The sequence below is a fragment of the Furipterus horrens genome, unplaced genomic scaffold (assembly GCF_987537825.1).
Source record: "Furipterus horrens unplaced genomic scaffold, mFurHor1.1.pri manual_scaffold_1, whole genome shotgun sequence".
NCBI classification, from domain to species: Eukaryota; Metazoa; Chordata; class Mammalia; order Chiroptera; family Furipteridae; genus Furipterus; species Furipterus horrens.
In genome coordinates, this window is record NW_028327171.1 from 154750657 (window position 1) to 154771551 (window position 20895).

A 20895-nucleotide genomic window follows, 5' to 3' on the forward strand; every position below is an offset into this window, starting at 1 on the left:
TGTATAGAATTTGTGAATTACAAGTTTTCAAAGAAAGAGTAAATAATAGTAAAACTATTTTGAAAAAAATTTAACTTAATTTTAATGATACACAAGAGACTTCAGTATCTTTTTGTCTTTGCAGATACACATTATCGTTAGGCTCCACTATACAAGTAGAAAAATGACCTAATTCATAGTATAGAATTTGGCTGTTTAATATTTTATATCAACTTTTTAAAACTTGTATATTTATTCATAAGTAAAGCACGAAATCTATGCCTGTTTTGTAAACCCAGCTATTTAAATCTTCAAATTGGATTTAGAGGACATGGGAATTCAGTTATTTAGTGTCATTAACCATCTCAATGTCTTTTTCTATATTTACTGAGGCATTGCATTTAAAAATGCAAGAAGCAGGTACTAACATTCAAAGGGCACATGGTTATATTACTTTGGGAATAATTTGTGTGTGTTTGTTTGTTTTCTGTATTTTTTGCAGTACTAATTATTTTAAGTTTTATTAAGATAACCAGCATAGAGTCATGTCTGTCACAGTTTGTGCTTTCTGTTTGTGATTACTTTAAATAGCTTCTCTTAAAGAAGAGTTCAAATGAGCACAATTGTCAAATGGTTTTTGAGAAAATGTTTCATTGGATGAAGAGACACAATTGCTGATTTTTAGGGTGCCTCTTTCTCTTCCTGTATTTAAATAATAGCTCCCAGTAGTTTAAAAATAAAAGATGGAGGCATGCACACACTCTAATGGTTTCTGGTTTCCATGGTGATAATTTTTCAGATCCTGACACTGCATGCCACCTAGTGTTCCCAAGCCAAAAGCTCTGATGTATGGGTGTCCCAGGTTTAATCTTGTACTAAACCTGAAGCTAAGAACTGACTAAACATCATTGTCTTTTAAAAATACAGTACATTTTTTCCATGTTTGAGAATTCTTAAAACTACCACAGTGGTACTTCCCTATCCATAGTTTGTTGCAGTTTCATATTTGATTTTCCAGAGTCACATTCCTGGAAGAAATAAAGGTGAACTGCATAGTTCTGATTTCAGGCCCTCTCTTGTGTAGCTATCCCCAGACATTCCAATTCCATGTAAAAATCTTCTAGCCTAACAAATAAGTGTTTTACATAATCTTTAATAAAACTCCTTCAATAGTGCACTGTTGGTGGGAATGCAGACTGGTGCAGCCACTGTGGAAAACAGTATTGAATTTCTTCAAAAAACTGAAAATGGAACTGCCTTTTGATCCAACAATTCCACTGCTGGGATTATACCCTAAGAATCCTGAAACACCGATTCAAAAGAACCTGTGCACCCCTATCTTCATAGCAGTGTTATTTGCGATAGCCAAGTGCTAGAAACAGCCTAAGTGCCCATCAGTAAATAAGTGGGTCAAATAGCTGGTGCAATTACAAATGGAATACTATGCAGTAGAAAGAAAGAACTACCTTTCGCAACAGCATGAATGGAACTGGAGAGTATTATGCTAAGTGAAATAAGCTAGATGGCAAAACACAAATACTATATGATCTCACCTATAACAGGAACCCAATGAACAAAATAGACCCACAGGCATGGAAACAAGGAACAGACTGACAGTGACAAGAAAGGAGGGGGAGAGAGAGAAAGGGGGAAAGAAGGAGAAGGGTTTAGTCAAGAAACATGTATAAATGGCCCATAGACACGGACAACAGGGTGGGGATTGACTATGGGAGTGTGGCAGGGTGGGCAGGGGAGAGCAGTTGGGGGATGGGGACTGGGACAACTGTAGAAGAATGTTTAGAAGTCTGGAATCTCATGATAGAAGACTTACAAATGAAGCAATCACTCTATCAGCCTGATAGATACTTATGTCATGTTTCAATATGTACAAGGGAAACCACATACAATCTGATGTTTACTGAAACTCGAAACTTAAGAATTCAGAACTGATACAGCTGTCAAACGACAAATCAGGAGATAGGTTGTTAAAAACCTCTATTAAGAATGTCAGTGGGTCTGTCTGGAGGCTAGGAAACAAAACCTTAGATAATTTGACATCAAGTTGAAGGGTTAGAATGGCGGGGGATTTCCACATTTTCTCAGAAAGCTTGTATTCACTTTCCAAACTAGCTTGATCGGTAATGCCATAAAGTTGTACTTCCCTTCACAGAGACAAACTTCATTGAACACAGTAAGTAAAGCCACAGCACAATGTCAAGCATGAATCAGCACTCAGAGAAGCTGCTAGTCTTACTGGGAATTTGTTCAACAAATATTTACTGGGCACCTGCTGAGTGTCATCCACTTACCCTGAGCTCTGCAGAAACAACAGTGTACAAACCAAAGCTCCTGCCCACATTGAGCTTATATTCTAGTGGAGGTGGGCAGTTATAAATGCAATAAAGAAAAGGCAAGCTGGCCTCCTGTGATACGCGCATACTGCTTAGCACTTAGTTCCTTTAGGAAATTTTTCCTACGCTCCTTTCCTCCAGATATTGTTAGTCATCCATTTCCTGTCCTTCCTCTTCCCTGCCTCACATGCAAGCGCACACACACAAGCCCTGTCTTTTCTCATTGCATTCCTAGTGCCTTAATAGTTTAAAGAAAAAAAAGTTATAAAGAAAAGAGAAATGAAGACATTGAAATCAGTAGGATTCTGTATTGAACTCAGAATGTGATACAGACTTAATTTAAATCTTTGAAGTGAAAGCGAAGCAGCATTTCTGAAAAATTTAAAAACATGGGGATTAAATTTGAGGAAAGAAAGACTTATGAAGATAATCACAACATGGGCAAATATATTTTGAAGATACCAGAGAAAAGAGGACATATTTGAATGAAATTAGGAAAAGGCAGTATAATCTACATTACCTAAATTTACAACATAAAAACAAGTTGGAATAGGGGGAAAGGAGATAAATTGTTTTGTTTTTAAGTTCAATATGGCAGAGTGGTACAGTTGACAACAAAAGATAATGGGAGAAACAGATTTGGCTAGAAGAGACAATGGTGAGGTTAGATTTGTCTGTTCATTTGGAAAAAGACTAAAAGAAAAATAAATAAATGAGTAAGAAATTAGTTTCCTTTGTTTGCAACTCTGAAGTAGTTTCCATTTTTGTAATTTTGAAAACTATACAGAGTTTCTTTGATTTTTTTCTATATGAAATATGCCATAAAAAGCTAACCCTATTTTCAAAGGTTTTATAGCCAATCAGTAATATGAACACCATGCAAGTTTTCAATTCAGAAGTTTGAGGTATAGGGGGATCTTTTTAAATACTTAGCCACCATTCTCAGAGTGATAACCCTCTTGGAAGAAGTCACCTGAGAGGTGAGTTTGCAGATTTTGATTTAATTTAATTTTAAATTAGTTTGTATAAATTAATTTCATGAACAACATTCATAGAGTTAAGCAAAATATGTTAATAAACTGAGAACATGGAACACTTTCATATAGAAAAGAGTCAAAAATGATTGTACAATTTAAGGTGAAATAGTCTTCTATTAACACAAAGGTTATAATATGTTACTGATAAATAACTGAACCTTTTTAGCAAGTTTTTATGTAATATTGTCCTTAGATTTAGCTAATTAAACTTATCTTCTTACAGATGTGCCAAATACTGGTGTAAATAAATCTAGAATTTCTGACACTGTCCATCCCAACAACTATCTCATCAGGACAGAGCCAGAACAAGGAACCCTCTATTCACCAGAACAGACATCTCTCCATGAAAGTGAGGGTCTGTTATATTATCTTTTAAGTATTAGATTTTCTTTTAATATTTTATTATTTTTAATGAGCAGAAGTGTAAAATAAAGATATTTTCTGCTGGTTTCATTCCTCTAGGATCATTGGGTAACTCAAGAAGTTCAACACAAATGAATTCTTATTCTGACAGTGGATACCAGGAAACTGGAAGTTTCCACAACAGCCAGAACTTGAGTAAGACAGATAATAGACCACAGCATTCATTCATAGGATCAACTAATAACCATTTGGTGAGGAATTCAAGAGCTGAAGGACAAACACTGGGCCAGGTAAACCAAACACATCAAGATCCTTGTAAAGAAATACCCTCCTAATTGAATATCTGTTGTAAGTTTTGTTTTGTTTTATTTTTTTTAATAAAGCCAATATGTACAATTTTGAATTTATAGAATGGATAAAGTAGTGAACTTACTTTACATTGTGCAAGTCTATGGTGTTAAGAATTTTTAGCCATGAAACCTATATATTCATTTCTTTTCATTAACTCCCATTAATGAATTCTGGTAAGTTCCAGACACCGAGAGTAATTCTTTTGAAAGCAACAAGTTTGGCATGAGGGGAGAAGTCCAGCGAGATTGAGAGAGAACTGGGTGAAATGTAGTCCCTCAGGAGTTATGAGTTCCTAAAAATACTAGAGCTAAAATATGCTATGGAGTCCTAGAGGGCAGAGCACTATTTCCACACCTTCTTGAAAGGGGAATGGCCTATCCTAACCAAAATTTTTGCCTTTATTGGAATTGTTCCCTGAAAACACCTTTCCTTCCTTTGCTAGAATATAGATATTCCTGCCTATAGAAAGTCATTATATAAAAGCATAACCATTCTGTTAAGTTAGGGTTTTCTAACTTGATAATCAAAAAAATAATATTACATACATATTTATAAAAACTTCTTAACTCCTGAATCATTGCCACTGTATGCACATCAGTCTGCCAGCATATTCCACAATTATTAGAAGCAGTAGGAGTCCTGAGTATCAGTAATCAATGAGGATAACTATCTGTCCAAGTTCCTTAGTGATTTTTCTAGAGCTGAAAAATAACAAGATAATCAAAGAAGTTAGGCGAACACTAGTCCTCCCATAATGCAATACAGGAAGCCCTGAAGGTACCATAGCAGTTGGCCAGGGTTCCAAGTGCCAAAGGAGAAACAGTACAACTTTGGCTCAACAATTTAGGGAAATTTGTAAGTAATGAGAAACATTTATATATTAAACACAAATATAGTACATCACATTTTAAGCTAAAACAGGAAATCTTGTGTCTGTCTGTAGCAGTCTGCTTCAAGCTACACCCCAGTCCTCAGATTATACATTTTTCCTTTGCTGTTAGGAATGCTTTAATGGAAAAGATTGAGACACTTCGGACTAAGTGCTTATAGGAGTTCATCTGCTTAGGAGAATTTCTATGTCGGCAGGTCTGAAGTAACACTTTTGAATAATAATTATCGTAACTACAGAAATTGTCTCTTTTTTCCTCTAAAAGTGGTCGTTGCTTTTTTTTTTTTTTACAGTAAGTTGATTTTGTTCCTAGAGCTGAGGAATTAAGTTCAGTGGGAGGAGGGTCTCTAAAACTTAATTTATATATAGTCTGGAAAATACATTTTCTAGCTATCAAGGCCAAGTATAAACCCCATGCACAGATTTTAATTTTCCAACTATCTACTAATTTTTAAACCCCCTCTTTCTTGCCTTGTTGCTTATTTACAATTCTCTTCCCTCCTCAGATCCTCCACTCTCCACAGCTATTGCCTTTCCAGAATTGAGTTTAAGCACACCTGAGGTCTCAGAGCAGGTGTTTCAGCCAGCCTGGAGACTAAGCATGCTTTCTCTTATGACATCTAGTAGTGTACAAAGTCCTTTTCTTATCCCTGTTTTCTTCCTTATTGCCCCAACTAGAAGTCACAGAGGTTGATGGCAGCTGTATTCCAACGGTCACTGAGGAGATACAGAGCAGCCTGGTCTTGGGCTAGTAACCCAGTGCCCTAATGTCTGTTTCCCATGCCTGTCCCCTTTCGGCCAGTTCGCCAGTCCAGCCAGTATTCTTCATTGTCGTACTGCATTGAGAAAGGGACCTGAGCCTCAATGTTTGCAGGAATCTACAGATTCACAAAAGGACCAGCCTTGGCAGAAATGTTTTTCATTTCTCATTCTGGTCTTTTCCAGCTGGCTAGGCCAAGAACCCATCAGAGACTTTGACATTCCTCCTGTGGGAATAGATTTTGGGGGTACCTTTAAATCATGAGCTAAAAATAAGAGCTTAGATATGAAAGGAGGTAGAATGAAATGACTGAAATCACTAGAAGCCACACTAGAGCTAAAAGAAGACACAGATTTGGTTATAGCACCTGTGCAAACAAGCTGTCCCTTGAGAGTAAATTCAGAGATGAGAGGGTTGGACCCCAGGTTCCATCTAAACCTTCATTTATTCTGCATTGAAAAAACACATTCCTTTTGTTAATGAAGCTAATCCACAAAGACTAAACAGTTGTAGATGCTCCTCTAGCTACATTAGATTGATGTGTTCAAAAAAAAAATTTTTTATACAGAAATGCATTACCTTGGCCGAACTTTGATTCACAGAGTGTAAATTAAGTACCTTGCTCCAATGACACTTCATACTTGCAATATAACATTTTATATTTTGTGAAAAATGCATGGGCAAGAGGGTTAAAAATATATAAAGACAAAAGAAAAAAGAATGTTAAATACCTTTAGATTTCTCTTCACTGGTTGATTTTAGTATTCTGAGGGGGAAAGGTGGGGAGTATGCCACCAAAAAAGTAGAAGAAAAACACAATAAGGAAATATTAAGATCCAGTTCTAAAACATAAAAATGAAAAGAAACTTAGATACCTAAAATAATCATGTTGTAGTGAGCTACTTGCATTTTTTTAATGCAATGACAATGGACATAAAACGCTGGTTAAACCCATTCTCTTTTTTCCCCCTTTCATCAGCCATCAGTAGCCAATCGGGCCATGAGAAGAGTTAGTTCAGTTCCATCTAGAGCACAGTCTCCTTCTTATGTTATCAGCACAGGCGTGTCTCCTTCAAGGGGGTCACTGAGAACTTCTCTGGGTAGTGGATTTGGCTCTCCATCAGTGACCGACTCCCGACCACTAAACCCCAGTGTATATTCCTCCACCACATTACCTGCTCAGCGGGCAGCATCTCCGTACTCTGCACAGAGACCCGCCTCCCCAGCAGCTGTACGCAGGATTGGGTCCATCACCTCCCGGCAGACCTCCAATCCCAACGGACCAACCCCTCAGTACCAAACCACCACCAGAGTTGGGTCCCCGCTGACCCTGACGGATGCACAGACTCGCGTAGCTTCCCCAACCCAAGGCCAGGTGGGGTCATCATCTCCCAAACGCTCAGGAATGACCGCCGTTCCACAGCATCTGGGACCTTCACTGCAAAGGACTGTTCATGACATGGAACAATTCGGGCAGCAGCAGTATGACATTTACGAGAGGATGGTTCCACCTAGGCCAGACAGCCTGACAGGTGAGTACAAGGTGACAACACTTTATAAAGTCCAGTGAGGAACTCTTACTGTAACCTGCGCTGAAACAGCATGGTAACCTGGAAAGGGCTCATGTGTTCCTCTCAAAACCAATACTTCAGACTTCAGGCTGACTTGTCTTCAAGCTTCATAATTCATATCATCAGAACTCTTCTGCAATGAATACATTTTTCCCTTTTTACAATATTAGGATATAAAGGTACTTCTTTGCATTTTAGAAGAGGTTAGAACTCTGAGTTGTTTGTTATTTAGTTTTTTTAATGAAAGCCTTTTCATCAGCTAGGCCTACCCATACTCAAAAACGTAAGTTATGTTAAAAGATAGTATCAAAATAATAGATTTAAAAAATTTTTAATGCTTTTATAGTATAGACTAGAATATGGATTTCCTCACCAGCTGCTTTGATTTTAGCACCCAATGGAAAAAAACACAAAAAAGCTGTTATGAATTACCTTCAAATGCCACTTAGGTTAAATTGGCCAGGTTCCTGATAGTATAGCCATTTCCTTCAAGCTATTTTCATGGAGTTTCCCACATAATGTAAAGTAATATACAGGTAACCCCCATATAACACGGTTGTTAGTTTCCTAACAAAAGCAGTGTTTTGCAAATCCATGTTATATGAAACAAAGAACTAGTACAAAAAGGGGGGTTAGATTCCAAAAATTTAAAAAAAAAAAAACTATTATATTTTTATAATTAAGAGAAATATCTTTATTAAAGCAATTTTCATCAAAAGTATTACATGTTAATATGAATTAAGTAATGTTTTCTTCATCATCACTACTAAGCTCCATTAACCAAATGCGTTTTCTTTTTGACAAGATAACCTCATCCTCTGAACTTTATTCAGCATTATCTGTTATTTTAGATTGCTTGCTTTTAGCTGAGAGATCTTTATAAATTTCGTTCTATGGTGCTAAGCACTTTTAAAGTTTTCTCTTAAACTTTGTGCTCCTTTCAGTGCAAGGATCTTCATTTAAGAAATATGACTAACTGTTCAGCTAAGTCTAGGCCTTTTTTACACTTTTTAGAGTAAACTGTTATGACATACGCGCTCAAATGAAAATTTTTAAATGAGTTATCTTTTGCTTTTAAAAGCTTTTATCATGTTCAGTATTGTATGGTGATTTCCCTGATTTTGTGTTATACAGGAGTTTTCCCCAATTCTCTAACCATATTAGAGTGAAACCGTGTTATTCGGGGGGTTTCCCCAATTCCCTGTGTTATAGAAGTGCCGTATTATACGGGGGATACCTGTATACAATGAAATGAGAAGCGGAAATCTCAAGCTCCTCTTTTTTCTTACCCAATCCCACTCACCACTTTATCTACCTTCCAGAATGTTTGCTTAAATATCTAGGTATATATATTACATACAGATATGCATACATTGTGTTTTTATACCAATGGGATTTTATAATATGAATCTTTTTTTAATTGGTTTGAGAGCTTTAGTTCATTCTCTCAATAGATACCTAGAACCCCATTTTTATAAATGTGTTAGAATTTATTTAATCACTTCTCTATTAAAAGACATTTAGGTTGTTTTCCTTTTTTGGCTATTAGAGACAACACTACAATATATAGGTATGGGCAAAAGTAGGTTTACAGTTGCAGTGTGACAGTCTTTGGAGTTAATAAAGCTATTGTGATAATCATAACCTGTGTATCTTTTTCCATACGAATAACTGTAAATCTATTTACCCATCTTCGTATATTGCTCTTCATGCATATTTACACCGAGATACAAAGATAGCTATGGAATCCACATCTTGAAGTAAAAGTGCTGGCTTAAAATAGGTGTGTATTTGTTCTTAAAGAAATATTATAGAATTGCCCTTCAGGAAGGTACACAGATTTATATTTCCACCCACAGTTTGAGAGTGCCTGTTTTCCCCATACCGTCACTAGTACTTTATATTGTCAGAATGTTTTATTTCTGCCAGTATAGTAGGCAAACTGTACCTTATTGTTGTTAAGGGCCTTTACTGAGTTATGCCGAAGGTTGAAGATTTCATGTTTATCAGCCATTTTATTTCCTTTCTGCAAACACAAATTAGGTCTTTTGTCTATTTTTATAAGTTATAAAGCTTTTTATACTTGAAATTAATTACTCTTTTAATATACTTCTCAAGTATTTTTCTCATTTTATAGTTTGTCTTTTAACTTTGCTTTTGGTATATTGACAGAAATTTTAATATTTTTGTGTAGTAAAATTAATATCCTTTCTTTATGGCCTCTGGAAAAGGTAAAGCCTTTTTGAGATTTTCTAATTTGAATAGTTTTGCGTGAAGAATTAATATTGAACTTGGTGTTGAGCTCAAAGAAATTCCTAGTGGAAAAACCACCTCTTTTTCATTCAGCCATCAGAGAAGTAAGTGTACTTGGCCTAGATAGTCTCTGTTATGCCTCTGAAAAGTATGCAGCAACATGAGGTGGAAAACATTTATGAAATTGCCTCCCAATGAAACCTTAAAGGATAAATAGTTGTGAGGGTTTCTCTGTTCCTCCCTGTATGTGCATAGAATGGCTATACAGTAACTATGTTTGTGAAGAGTGAAGTGGAAACCCAGGAAAGGAAGTGAGCACATGAACACTGTCACCATGTTAACCCTTTGGTTTAAAAGTCTACTTCTCTGACAGTGCAGATGAAATTAGATTTCATGTTCCAGGGGGGTGAGATTGTATCTGGCCTACCACTATTATTTCCCTAGAATGTTACAGTCTTCAGAAGAAGCAAAAGATTTCCTTGAGACTGTTTCCCATCATCTACCTGCCCGCTTACACTGAATGTGGATTCTGTTTTGTGAATTCCCTTTTTATAGTCTTCAGAAAGTATTGTCGTTATATTTTTGTGGTTCTTGATTTCAAAGGATTAATAACCTAATAAGCCTAAAGAAAGATTTTATAATAGATTCAGACACTTGGATATTTGCTGATCGTAACATAAATGATGATATAATATGTGTATAAATTAATTCCTACAACAGAAAGATAAGTTTGTCCTAAAATATTCATGTCAACATAATCGTAGCATGTCCAGAAAATGTTGAAGAATACAAAGAATCCATATTTGGAAGATAAATTTATGTTAATTCCAATGTCTTAAATATAAAGGTTTTAAATTACAGGGATTATATCATTGTAATAGGTAAACTAATATGTATTTGTGGAATTGCAAATAGAAACTATGGGGTAGGTAAATATTACTGTGGAAGATCAGTGTTTTCCATTATTGGTAGGGGGAGGTAAAAATTAATCTGCGGAAATTCATCTGGAAAAATTATTTCTAATAATAATAGAACATAATTACTTGTCTTCCTCTTTAAAAAGTAGTAAATTTAGTGGGTTTTCTACATATAATCACTTGACTTAATCTGTAGCAGCTATATAATTTTGTATTTTTTAAAAATATTAATCTATAGGACTTACATTTTTTCATGCATGAACATAAACAAAAATAGTCAACAGTTGCTGCTATATTACTCATAAAGATTTATAATATCAAGAAAGTACTATGTCTCACTATAATTCTCTTTTATTTCCCATTATAGTCTGTCACATATGGTAATTTCATCTCACTAATAGTACTTATAACAGATAAATATTTACTGGATACTTTTAGTAGTCTGAGTAAGTTCATTTTCTTACCTTTCCCATGAAATTATAGTAGCTGTTTACCATAGTTTTCATGTTGTATGGATTCCATTGAAGGATCCAGCCATATCCTTGGACCATGAGCACCTCACATTCTGAAAATGGTACAGAATGCTTTGTTCATATCTCACACCACCATGGGGTGGCAGGGCCACCATCGTGCTTGGCTTGTCTCTGCCCAAGGGTGAGTGATGTTTAGTCTCAGTGAAAAAAACAGTGTCTGCGGCACTACTGAGTGTTACCTTCGAATCTTGTATTGATGAGATTACTAAGGGCTAGCTATATTTACCTACTCACTTTAAGTCACCAAAAACAAAATCAATACCTGCACTTTTGTTCATGATACTCACAGTCTCCATAAAGAAATGGAGCTTATACTCTACTAAGAAGAATGAGAAATCTTCCAGTGAATAAAAAGCTAAAATCCTAAAGTAAGAGCTTTCAAATAACAATCATAATATCATCTTTAGAATAACATTGGCTTCCATGGAACCCTGCTGGGCTAAACTTTCTCTTACTCTTTAATTTTAAGTTTGCAGAGGGCTCTGTCGAGTTCAGATTTTCTCCCACTGCTTCTCATTGACTCTTGAGGGATAACCCTGTCCACTGCAGAGTGCACAATGTTACAGCAGTGACCTGGGATTTCCTCTCAGCCCTTCCAAAAAGTACCTGATGAGAATAGGGGATAAATCACATTTTCTTTGGGGCTCTTGTTTTCCTTGGTTTTGAAATGAGAGGGCTTGTCTGGATAATCCCCCAATTATAAAATTATTTAAACCTTTGATCTTCATTTTAGCAAGTGGGGAGCCAGTAGCTAAAATACACATTGCTGCATTTAGTTTCTTTCCATGTCATGTTGCTGTCCAGGGTAGGTTATAAATTTATTTTAGAAGCCTTATGTATTAACTTTCTTGCTACCCCTCAGTAACCAACAAATAATTATCACTCCAATGCAGGCCCATTTGCTTTTAGTTGTGATATGATTAATTGAGATAACAGGATGTGAATGATGCTGTCTTTTTTAAATTAGTTACTCTGTTAATTATTTGCCATCTTTTAAAAAGCAAATGTATGTTGACTGACTTCAGATGTTTGTGCTTTCTCTTATTCATATAACTGTAGTTGGTATTTTTACCAAGTGACAGAGTTTACTTACTAATAATGATGAATCACAAACTTCTGAGCATCATAATGTAGAATATACTAATTCACTTTTATTAATAAAATGTTTGGGTTTGAAATCTACTTTCTTATCATGAGTCCCATGTGTAAACATTAGCTGTTAGCAATTTGAGTGAAAGACTATTTCAAATGATTTTATCTTCATGTACTAACTTTGTACTTTTCTTCACACTGGAAAGAAGTTAAACAATAATCTGGTATGTGGGTTCCTATAAAAACAATTTTTTTTTAAGGAAAAATGAAAAGTGCAGTGTTAAATAGTAAAATAATACTTCATAATACTTAATAAATGTTATTAATTTGCTGGTAATGTTCCAGATTTTGTAACATAAAATTTTATGTTTTCCTGTAAAAATCATGAATGAATTAAGAGAAATATTTCAAAGTAGTTCTTGACAATCAGCCTTTACTAAGCATTATTATGTAGGTGTTGGGATTTAAAGAGATGTGGGACATGATGGGCCCTGTCCCCAAAGAGATGATTGTCTGGATAAGGCAGTTCTGCAGGGCAGGAAAAGAGACTGGCATGAACCATTGTTTGTATGAGTTTTTAACGATGAAAAAATAGTAGGTAGAAGAGAACATTCTCTTTTTGTCACCATAATAAAAATAGCTTACAGTTGGGAGAATGAATTTCAGAGTATCTTGAGTATCAAACCATTTAATAATTTCTTCTTATTTTTTTCTTAGAAAATGTATTTTACTGCCAAGAGAATTTTATTCTAAAACTGTATATGGTGTGTTTTTCATATCTCTCATCCTTCCTTTGTGAAACTCACTAGGTTTGATGTTTTGATTTAATATTTGGTCCTATTGGTTAGGAGTTTCATTAGAACTTTTGACCTCAGCATGGTTTTCTTAATTTCTTAATGATGTAATTCTGCTGCCTCTAGGCTTACGGAGTTCCTACGCCAGTCAGCACAGCCAGCTTGGACAAGACCTTCGTTCAGCTGTGTCTCCCGACTTGCACATCACTCCTATATATGAGGGGAGGACCTATTATAGCCCAGTGTACCGCAGCCCAAACCACGGAACTGTGGAGCTCCAAGGATCTCAGACAGCATTGTACCGCACAGGCTCAGGTGGGCATCAACTGAAATTACATTGCCCATTTGATTGTCAGAAAAGCAGCTGTGACAGCAGATCAGTTAACAGTAAAACAGAAGTTCATTTTGTGCCTTTTTTAGGTGATATACTTTTACCTTAGTTCAAGCTATAGTAAGTATTCTGTGAATTCACAAATAAGTTTGTAGAGCTATAAATCTGACTGCCCTTGGGTTTAGAACCATATCACATATACAAAGGAAAGCCTTTATTGGAATATTTGTCTTTTTTGTTGCCTGGAATGTGTATTTAGAAAATCCCTATGTGAGTTATTTGGCTATCTTTGACTGAGCAAGTGTAGTCCAAGTGTATTTGGTGTTTGTTTGGTTTTTTGTTAAATGTTTTCTTTTTATGTAATGGATTTCCTCTGAATGCTCAAGTGTAGAATGGGAAATAAATATTCTTTATGATGGACTCAATCTGGGACAGAATGCAATAAAAGCATTTGTAAAACTAGGGAGCTAGTACATCACATCCTTGCACCCCACTCTGACATGTATGCCACACAGTAGTGGCTGATAGACGAGAGCTGCAGCTCATGGCCGTGGAAGCTGCCAGACTGTGGGGTCAGCCTAGCCCACAGAACCTCCAATGGCCCCTTCTTTAAAAAAAAAAAAAAACCACACACACAGTATAAAATAGTTCGGGTTTATTAACATGCCCACAAATGAACACCAAGGAGCTCGGAAAGCCCAACTCTAGAAGACATACCTCCCAGAACACAGGGAGGGTGAAGACCGTATTTGGATTGGTTCTTTGTCAAACCTGACAATTTATTTCACTGCAAGATTTTTCGTCTAGTAGAATGTACCAATTTTTAATGATGTTAGTGCAGAAATATTTCACTTCTGTTCTATATATTATTTTCTTTAATAGGATTAAGAAATAATGTTATTAAAACCTTTAATTGCAGGAAGAGTATGTTTACAATCATTGGAGAAATATCTGCTGCAATAATTAGGAAAGAAGTGTTAAATACAGTGTACATACCTTTATACTTGGCATGATACAATAAGGGAGTAGCTGTAGAAGAATTTGATATATCAGTCTTCTTGCTTGTGAAATGAATTTTCCAACTTATCAAAATCCACAGGTCTATAAGTGAAATGTATGTCAAAATGAGTAGCCTATATACACTAAGTGTTAAAAGTTGGATAGTTTTAATTTTCTACAAATTTGACATATCTTGTTTTTTATTGCTAAAATGTAATTATAAAATTTTGTTATTTCTAATATTAGTTTAATTCTTTTCCTTTGTTTCTCTTGTAGTTTTATTACTGAATCTTAATAAACATATTAAAACCTATTATGAATCAGATTTATAGTTTTATTTTTGCTCTTTTCTGCTAATTAAAAAATATTAGTTTTTTGTTAGTGTATATTCAAAACTTAAGTGGTTTTTTTAGCATTAATGAGCTAGATTGGTAAAATCTAAAAGTAAGCAAGTTATACAATTGTTAAAAACTATAATCCTTCCTGAAATTAAAATCATTTTGACTTTGATAAGTATCATCTCATGGAGAACACACTAACCTTTTTGAAAATGTTGACTTTCTAATAGGTGTTGGAAATCTGCAAAGGACATCCAGCCAACGAAGCACCCTTACATACCAAAGAAATAATTATGCTCTGAACACAACAGCTACCTATGCAGAGCCCTACAGGCCAATACAATACCGAGTGCAAGAGTGCAATTATAACAGGCTTCAGCACACCGCACCAGCTGATGATGGCACCACGAGATCCCCATCAATAGACAGCATTCAGAAGGACCCCAGGCAAGTACTGTTTGTGTGTGTTCAGGATGTAGAAGTCAATCAGTTCCTTCATCCTCACTTTTACGCAAGTTGCCAAGATTATTATATTATAATATCAGTAACTCCTTATCTTTAATATTTCCAGTTGCATTACAGCATGTAGGTCATTGAAGTTAATTTCATTTTAAATAATTCATTTAAAGAAAGAAGATAGATTCCTTCTTTTAATACTTTAATAATAGGTTGGAGAATGCACAGGTCTGTGTGAATATCTGCAGCATTCGTCATTGAAATACTTTACCTCTTAGTCTGAATCACATAAGATTTTACAGGATCATGTTACCACTTTTTTCTTTTTTCTTACTAACTACTTAAATGAGTACTTCAGAAAATGTGTACGGTTGTTTTAAAATGGAAGAGACCAGTGTCGTACATTTTGAATCATATTGATCAATGCTATTTTGTGCTTGTATTAACTTGGTCCTTCAAAAAGCTTCCAACCATTTAAGAGAAAATCATTTACAAAAAATTCTCATCTCTAAGCAAAACAATATTTGGCAAATAATAAACGTTTCCTTTTGTAAATTTTATTTGGCCATGTAGAAAACATGTTTTATTCAGATAAGCAAGAGTCATTTAGTATTTGTTTGGTTTAGAGTGGAAGGGCAGATAAAGTGCTTCCCAGATGAGATAAAAGTAAAGGAGCTCATCATCACCAAGCCATAATTACATGAAATATTAAAGGGACTTATTTAAGAAAAAGAAGATCAAAACTATGAACATTAAAATGACAACAGACTCACAATTATCAACAACTGAATCTAAAAAATAAAATTAAAAAAACTTAAACAAGCAGAACAGGAACAGAATCATAGGTATGGGGATCATTTGGAGGGTTATTCGCTGGGGGTGGGGAGGAAGGGGGAGAGAAAAGAGGAATTTCTGAAGGGATCAAGAAACATAATTGGTAGGAACAAAATAGAGAGATGTTAAAAGTAGTATAGGAAAGGGTAAAACTAAAGAACTTACATGCACTACCCAGGGACATGAACTAAGGCAGGGTGTGGGTGATTGCTGGAGGGAAGAGGGCACTGGGCAGAGGAGGGCAAAGGGAAGAAAACTGGACAACTAACAGCATAATCAATACAATATACTTTTAAAAAAGAAAGAAAAACTAGCCTCGTCTTTAATGAAAGTCGCTTAAAATATTCAGGAGCTATTTAGAAACTAAATGAGAACTTTAATTTCTGTAAGAGTCGAATTATTGCTAAATTTTAAGCAGCTTGAGTGCTATTTTAAGGCATATGTTAGCAAGAATTCATTCACTCTTCACCCACAAGTAATTATTTCACTGGAAAATTGTTATGGTTATCAATTCATTTTTAGCAACCTACCAACTTATTCTAATGAATGTGAATTAAAAGCATGAGTGAGGTTTTAGTCATTGAAACAAAGTAACTAACGGTAGTTTTGAGTTGAATGGGAAACCCACCTGCTTCACTAAAACCACTCCACATACTTACTCTTTTGTTTAAAATTCTTTATGGTTTATATATGCATTTGATTCTCCTATTCTTCTTGCCTCTTTTTTGTCGTTTTAAGGATTTTGTTAAATAATTTGTTTAATAGCACCTCTAATATAATTCGGAAATACTTCTATAGGATTTTATTTTTGAAAACCTCAAAATGACAAAGACAAGGGCACCCTAATGCATGCAGAAATCCTGAAAAGGGCTTTCAATGATAGGTAATTTAGACTAAACCTCCACTGAACCTTCAGAGAAAAGAATAGCTACCCAGAATGACCATGAAATGTGATTAGAGCTTTGAGTTTAATATGTGTCCCTGAAAAATTCAATTTTGACTTCTGATATGAGTTGATTTACTATAAACAAAAATTACATGTATGATTATATATATTTCAGCAATTAATAGAATGATAATTTCATAGTCTAATGCATGAAACTTATAGCTATCTTCGATTATGTGAAACTTTACTGATTATTAATTTTATAAGATGAATAAATGATTATCTTATGAATAATTGGTGTATTTATTATAGCTGAGACTAGAATCCAGATAAATTTGAAATTTGAATATTCAAAGCAAATAAAAAATCCATGATAACTATTTAATTTTTAGTTTTGAAAATAGCAAGTTTAAGTAATATTTTTATTTACTTCTAAACCTACTTACTTTATCATTAATGTATCATTAATAATACAAACGATGCATCTAAAAGAAGTAACTAAAGTACTTCCTATGGAAAGTGACAGTGACTTAAAGAAGGACAGCATTCATGATGAACTTTTTGGGCAGGACTTAATCTGTGATATTCTATAGAATAATTTCACTTATCTCCTTGACCTTTATATATTATAAAATATTTAACTTCTAAATACATTGTTAATCCATAATATAGTTACTCTTTTTACTGTAAATAGTCAATTGTCTTTTCAAGAAAGTAATAGAAGTAAAAAAGATGGTTTTTCTTTTCATCTACATAGTTACTATTTATAGTTCTCTTCCTGTCTTCCCACAAATTCAGTTTTCCATCTCAGTTCATTTCCCTTCAGCCTAAAAACATCTGTTAGCCCTTCTTGTATTACATATCTGCTGGCAAGAAATTTTCTCAGCTTTAAATCTGAAAATGTTTTTATTTCATTCATTTTTAAAGGATAGTTTTACTAGAGATAAATTTCAGGATTGACAGGTATAATTTTGGGAGGTAGTTTTAAAAGATGTCATTTATTGTCTTCAATCTTTATTATTTTTGATGAGAAATCAGACATTTTAGTCTCTTTTCTCTATGTTCTTCAGATTGGATGTTATTGATTTGTCCTCAAATTTACTGTCTTCTACAGTATCTAATCTGTTGTTAAGCTCATCCAGTGAATTTCTTCTATTTCATATGCTTGCATTTGTCTCTCTTTTTTTGAACATAATTTCCATGTCTTTGATGATAGTCCCCATCTATTCAATTCTTATATACATCTTTTTCTTTAAATCTTTGAGTACATGTATGATAACCATTTTAAAGTCCTTCTCTGATAATTTCACATCTGGGTTTTCTCTGGGTCTGTTTCTATCATTGTGTTTTTTTATATCTTTGTAAGTCACATTTTTTAGTTTCTTATTATTCCTGGCAGTGAAATGTTATGGATGATACATTATAGAGATTCTGAATTATGTTGTCTCCTATTAGGCTTCTGAGTCTTTTGTGGCAGATAACTAAATTACCGATGGGTGCCTTTGATTCTGTTTAGATTGTTTTTTTTTTTAATTTGGTAGAGTGGGTCTGTTTCAGATTTGTTTTACCCCTAACACATGGCTCTTACTCTGTGGCATGGTTCTTACATTGTCTTTATTGAGATTAAATGCTGAGGTGCTCAGTAAGGTCTGCATTAACTGAGATGGAAGTACACCATCACTTGGCATAAGTTCAGTCTCAGTTGTAGTATATGTGCTGCCAAAGCACGCCATGCTTAGCGCCCAGTCTTTCAGCAGCCACTGTCCACCAGACCTGTACATGTGCCCTGTACATGCATAGCCCAACACTTAACTAAGCACTTGTAAATAATACTCCCACATATTTGTATTAGGAGACTCTCCTCTGCCTAGCTCCCTACTTTCTAGTACCCTGCCTTACAAGTTCTAACCACTTTGGCATCTCCAAATTCCAGTCTGTCTCCCTCAGCTCACTAAGCCCATCATTGCTCTACTTGTGCCATGCTCCCAAACGTGCCCTGTGGCAGAAAGCCAGGTGAATATGAGGCACGTCCTGGAATTCCCTTCTCTCGAAGATAACAGTCTTCTGTTATCTGTTCTTCAAGGCCTGGAAACAGTTTTCTCATACATTTAGAAGTCCAATGCACTATTCATTGCATCCCAGAGTCCTCATACATTTAGTCTGGTTTTATAGTTGTTTATGGTAGATGGGTAAAGTTCAGACCCAGTTGCTCCATCATGGCTGAAAACAGAAGTCTGGGCATAGGTTTCAATGAAGCAAATCCTGGCGGGCATTAATGCTATCTAGCCAGCCCATGAACTGATAGCAGTCTTTCCAGAGAAATTTCTGTTGAAAATCAAGGTTGGAATTGATGCCAACCAAGTCTAACTGCCCTCCTCTAAGCTGGAGTCTACTCTTTATGTTGTCTGGCCCTTGTGGCACCCAAGAATGCCTGGAAATCTTGGCTACCCCTGTGCCATTTAAAAGGGACAAAATATGCATTTGTAATAATTGTGAGTCATCAAAGAAAGATCAAATCACACTCATTGCACTCTGTTAATTACCACATAGATTTATATAATGGGCTTAGATAGATCTTCATCAGAAATAGCTAACATAGTTTCAGTGCATAAAAGGACATCTATTATTGCAGAGAATGTCCCTATTTATAATCATTTTTCAGGGATGATGAACATTAATAAAACATCTATATCATAATTTGAAGTATATAAAATATTTTAATATATATCATCACAATTTAATTATCACAGCCAACCTAAGAAAAAGGTAGAAATGATAGTTTTATTGTTATTTTCTAATGGGGAAACTGAAGCTCCAAATAATTAACTGGTTTTCAAAATCACATAGTAAATGAAGGACCTGCGATGTCAGTATAGGTGATCTAACTGTAAATTTTGTGCTTTTTCTGATGTGTTATTCTGCCCCTCAGCTCTTGATATTCTTAGTGTCTATCAATGACATGATCATCCAGTCTGTCTCCCAAACCAGATATCGCTACTGACTTCAGTTTTCAGAAGATATCTGGGTGCTATGAAAAGAGTGGATCAGGGAAGGGGATGGCATCTGAAGCAGAGAGATCATGTGGGAGTCCACTAGAGTTGTCCCAGCAAGAGAGACAGATGGATGGGTTTGGCTGATTGTAAATGTTTTGGAGATAGTCAACAGAGCTGGCTGTTGGATTGAATAAGAAGGATAAGGAAAAGAGAAAAATCAAGGATGGCTGTATTTCGTTTCAAGCAAATGTGTGAATGGTAGACAGACTCCTTATCTTTTCTGAGTCTAGTCCATTCTCTCCTTGGCCACTGGAGTTATCTTCTAATAAATATGACCATGCCCCATTCTCATTCTGTTACTCTTCTGCTTCAAAACATCCATTCGCTTTCTCTTCCTTATATGGCGACATGGTGCAGCAAAAGTAAGTTTACAGTTGTGAGTATGTGAAACAGTTTATTCTTATATTATTATTAATTACTGTATTATTTTCCATACAAACAACTGTAAAATATGTATGCTTAGTCTGATTGTGTACTTGTTATACAAGAAGTAGAATAGCACAGGTTGTTAAGGCCACAGGCTCTGAAGACAGATGCCTGAGTTCAAATATTGCTCTGCTGTTGGCTAGCTGCATGATTTCCTAGACACAATCTTAACCTTTCTGCCTCAATCTCCAAATCTGTAAGGTTGCTATAAAGATAAATGAATTAATATGAATAAAACGCCTACAATATGCCTGGCACAGAATAGGCACTCATGAAATTTTAAGTGCTATTTAATAATAATTCAGTTTTTTGGAAAAAATTATGTTCTTTGGAAAAGCATTTGCATACATATGTTTAAAAAACAGACCAGCAGGACCCAGCAGGTGGCTCAGTTGGTTGAAGCGTCATCCTAAATACCAAAAGGTTGCAGGTTTGATTCCCAATCGAGGCACATACCCAGGATGTGGGTTCTAGCCCTGGTCAAGCCTTGGTCAAGCCCCAGTTGGGGCACGTATGGGAGGCAACCAATCAGTGTATCTCTCTCTCTCTCTCTCTCTCTCTCTCTCTCTCTCAAATCAATTTAAAAAACAAATCCTCGCATGAGGATTAAAAAATAAAGACCAACAGGAAGTGTCAGCAGTTTTTTTGTCTACACATAGGATTACTGATTTAAATTTTTTTA

General features: G+C 35.2%; 1 protein-coding gene across 6 annotated transcripts in view; it reads left to right on the top strand.

Annotated features, from left to right (window-relative positions):
• The window catches only part of PKP4 (plakophilin 4), a 251341-nt gene that overhangs the window by 190762 nt on the left and 39684 nt on the right, over window positions 1-20895 (top strand). For 5 of the 6 annotated variants that reach the window (XM_090280118.1, XM_090280126.1, XM_090280124.1 and 2 more), the window contains 5 exons: window positions 3591-3722; window positions 3830-4020; window positions 6710-7262; window positions 13017-13205; window positions 14789-15009. In XM_090280118.1, the coding sequence (XP_090136244.1) occupies window positions 3591-3722; window positions 3830-4020; window positions 6710-7262; window positions 13017-13205; window positions 14789-15009 (1286 nt within the window). The remainder of the gene's footprint in view (window positions 1-3590; window positions 3723-3829; window positions 4021-6709; window positions 7263-13016; window positions 13206-14788; window positions 15010-20895) is intronic. The other variant, XM_090280122.1, reaches the window with a different exon arrangement.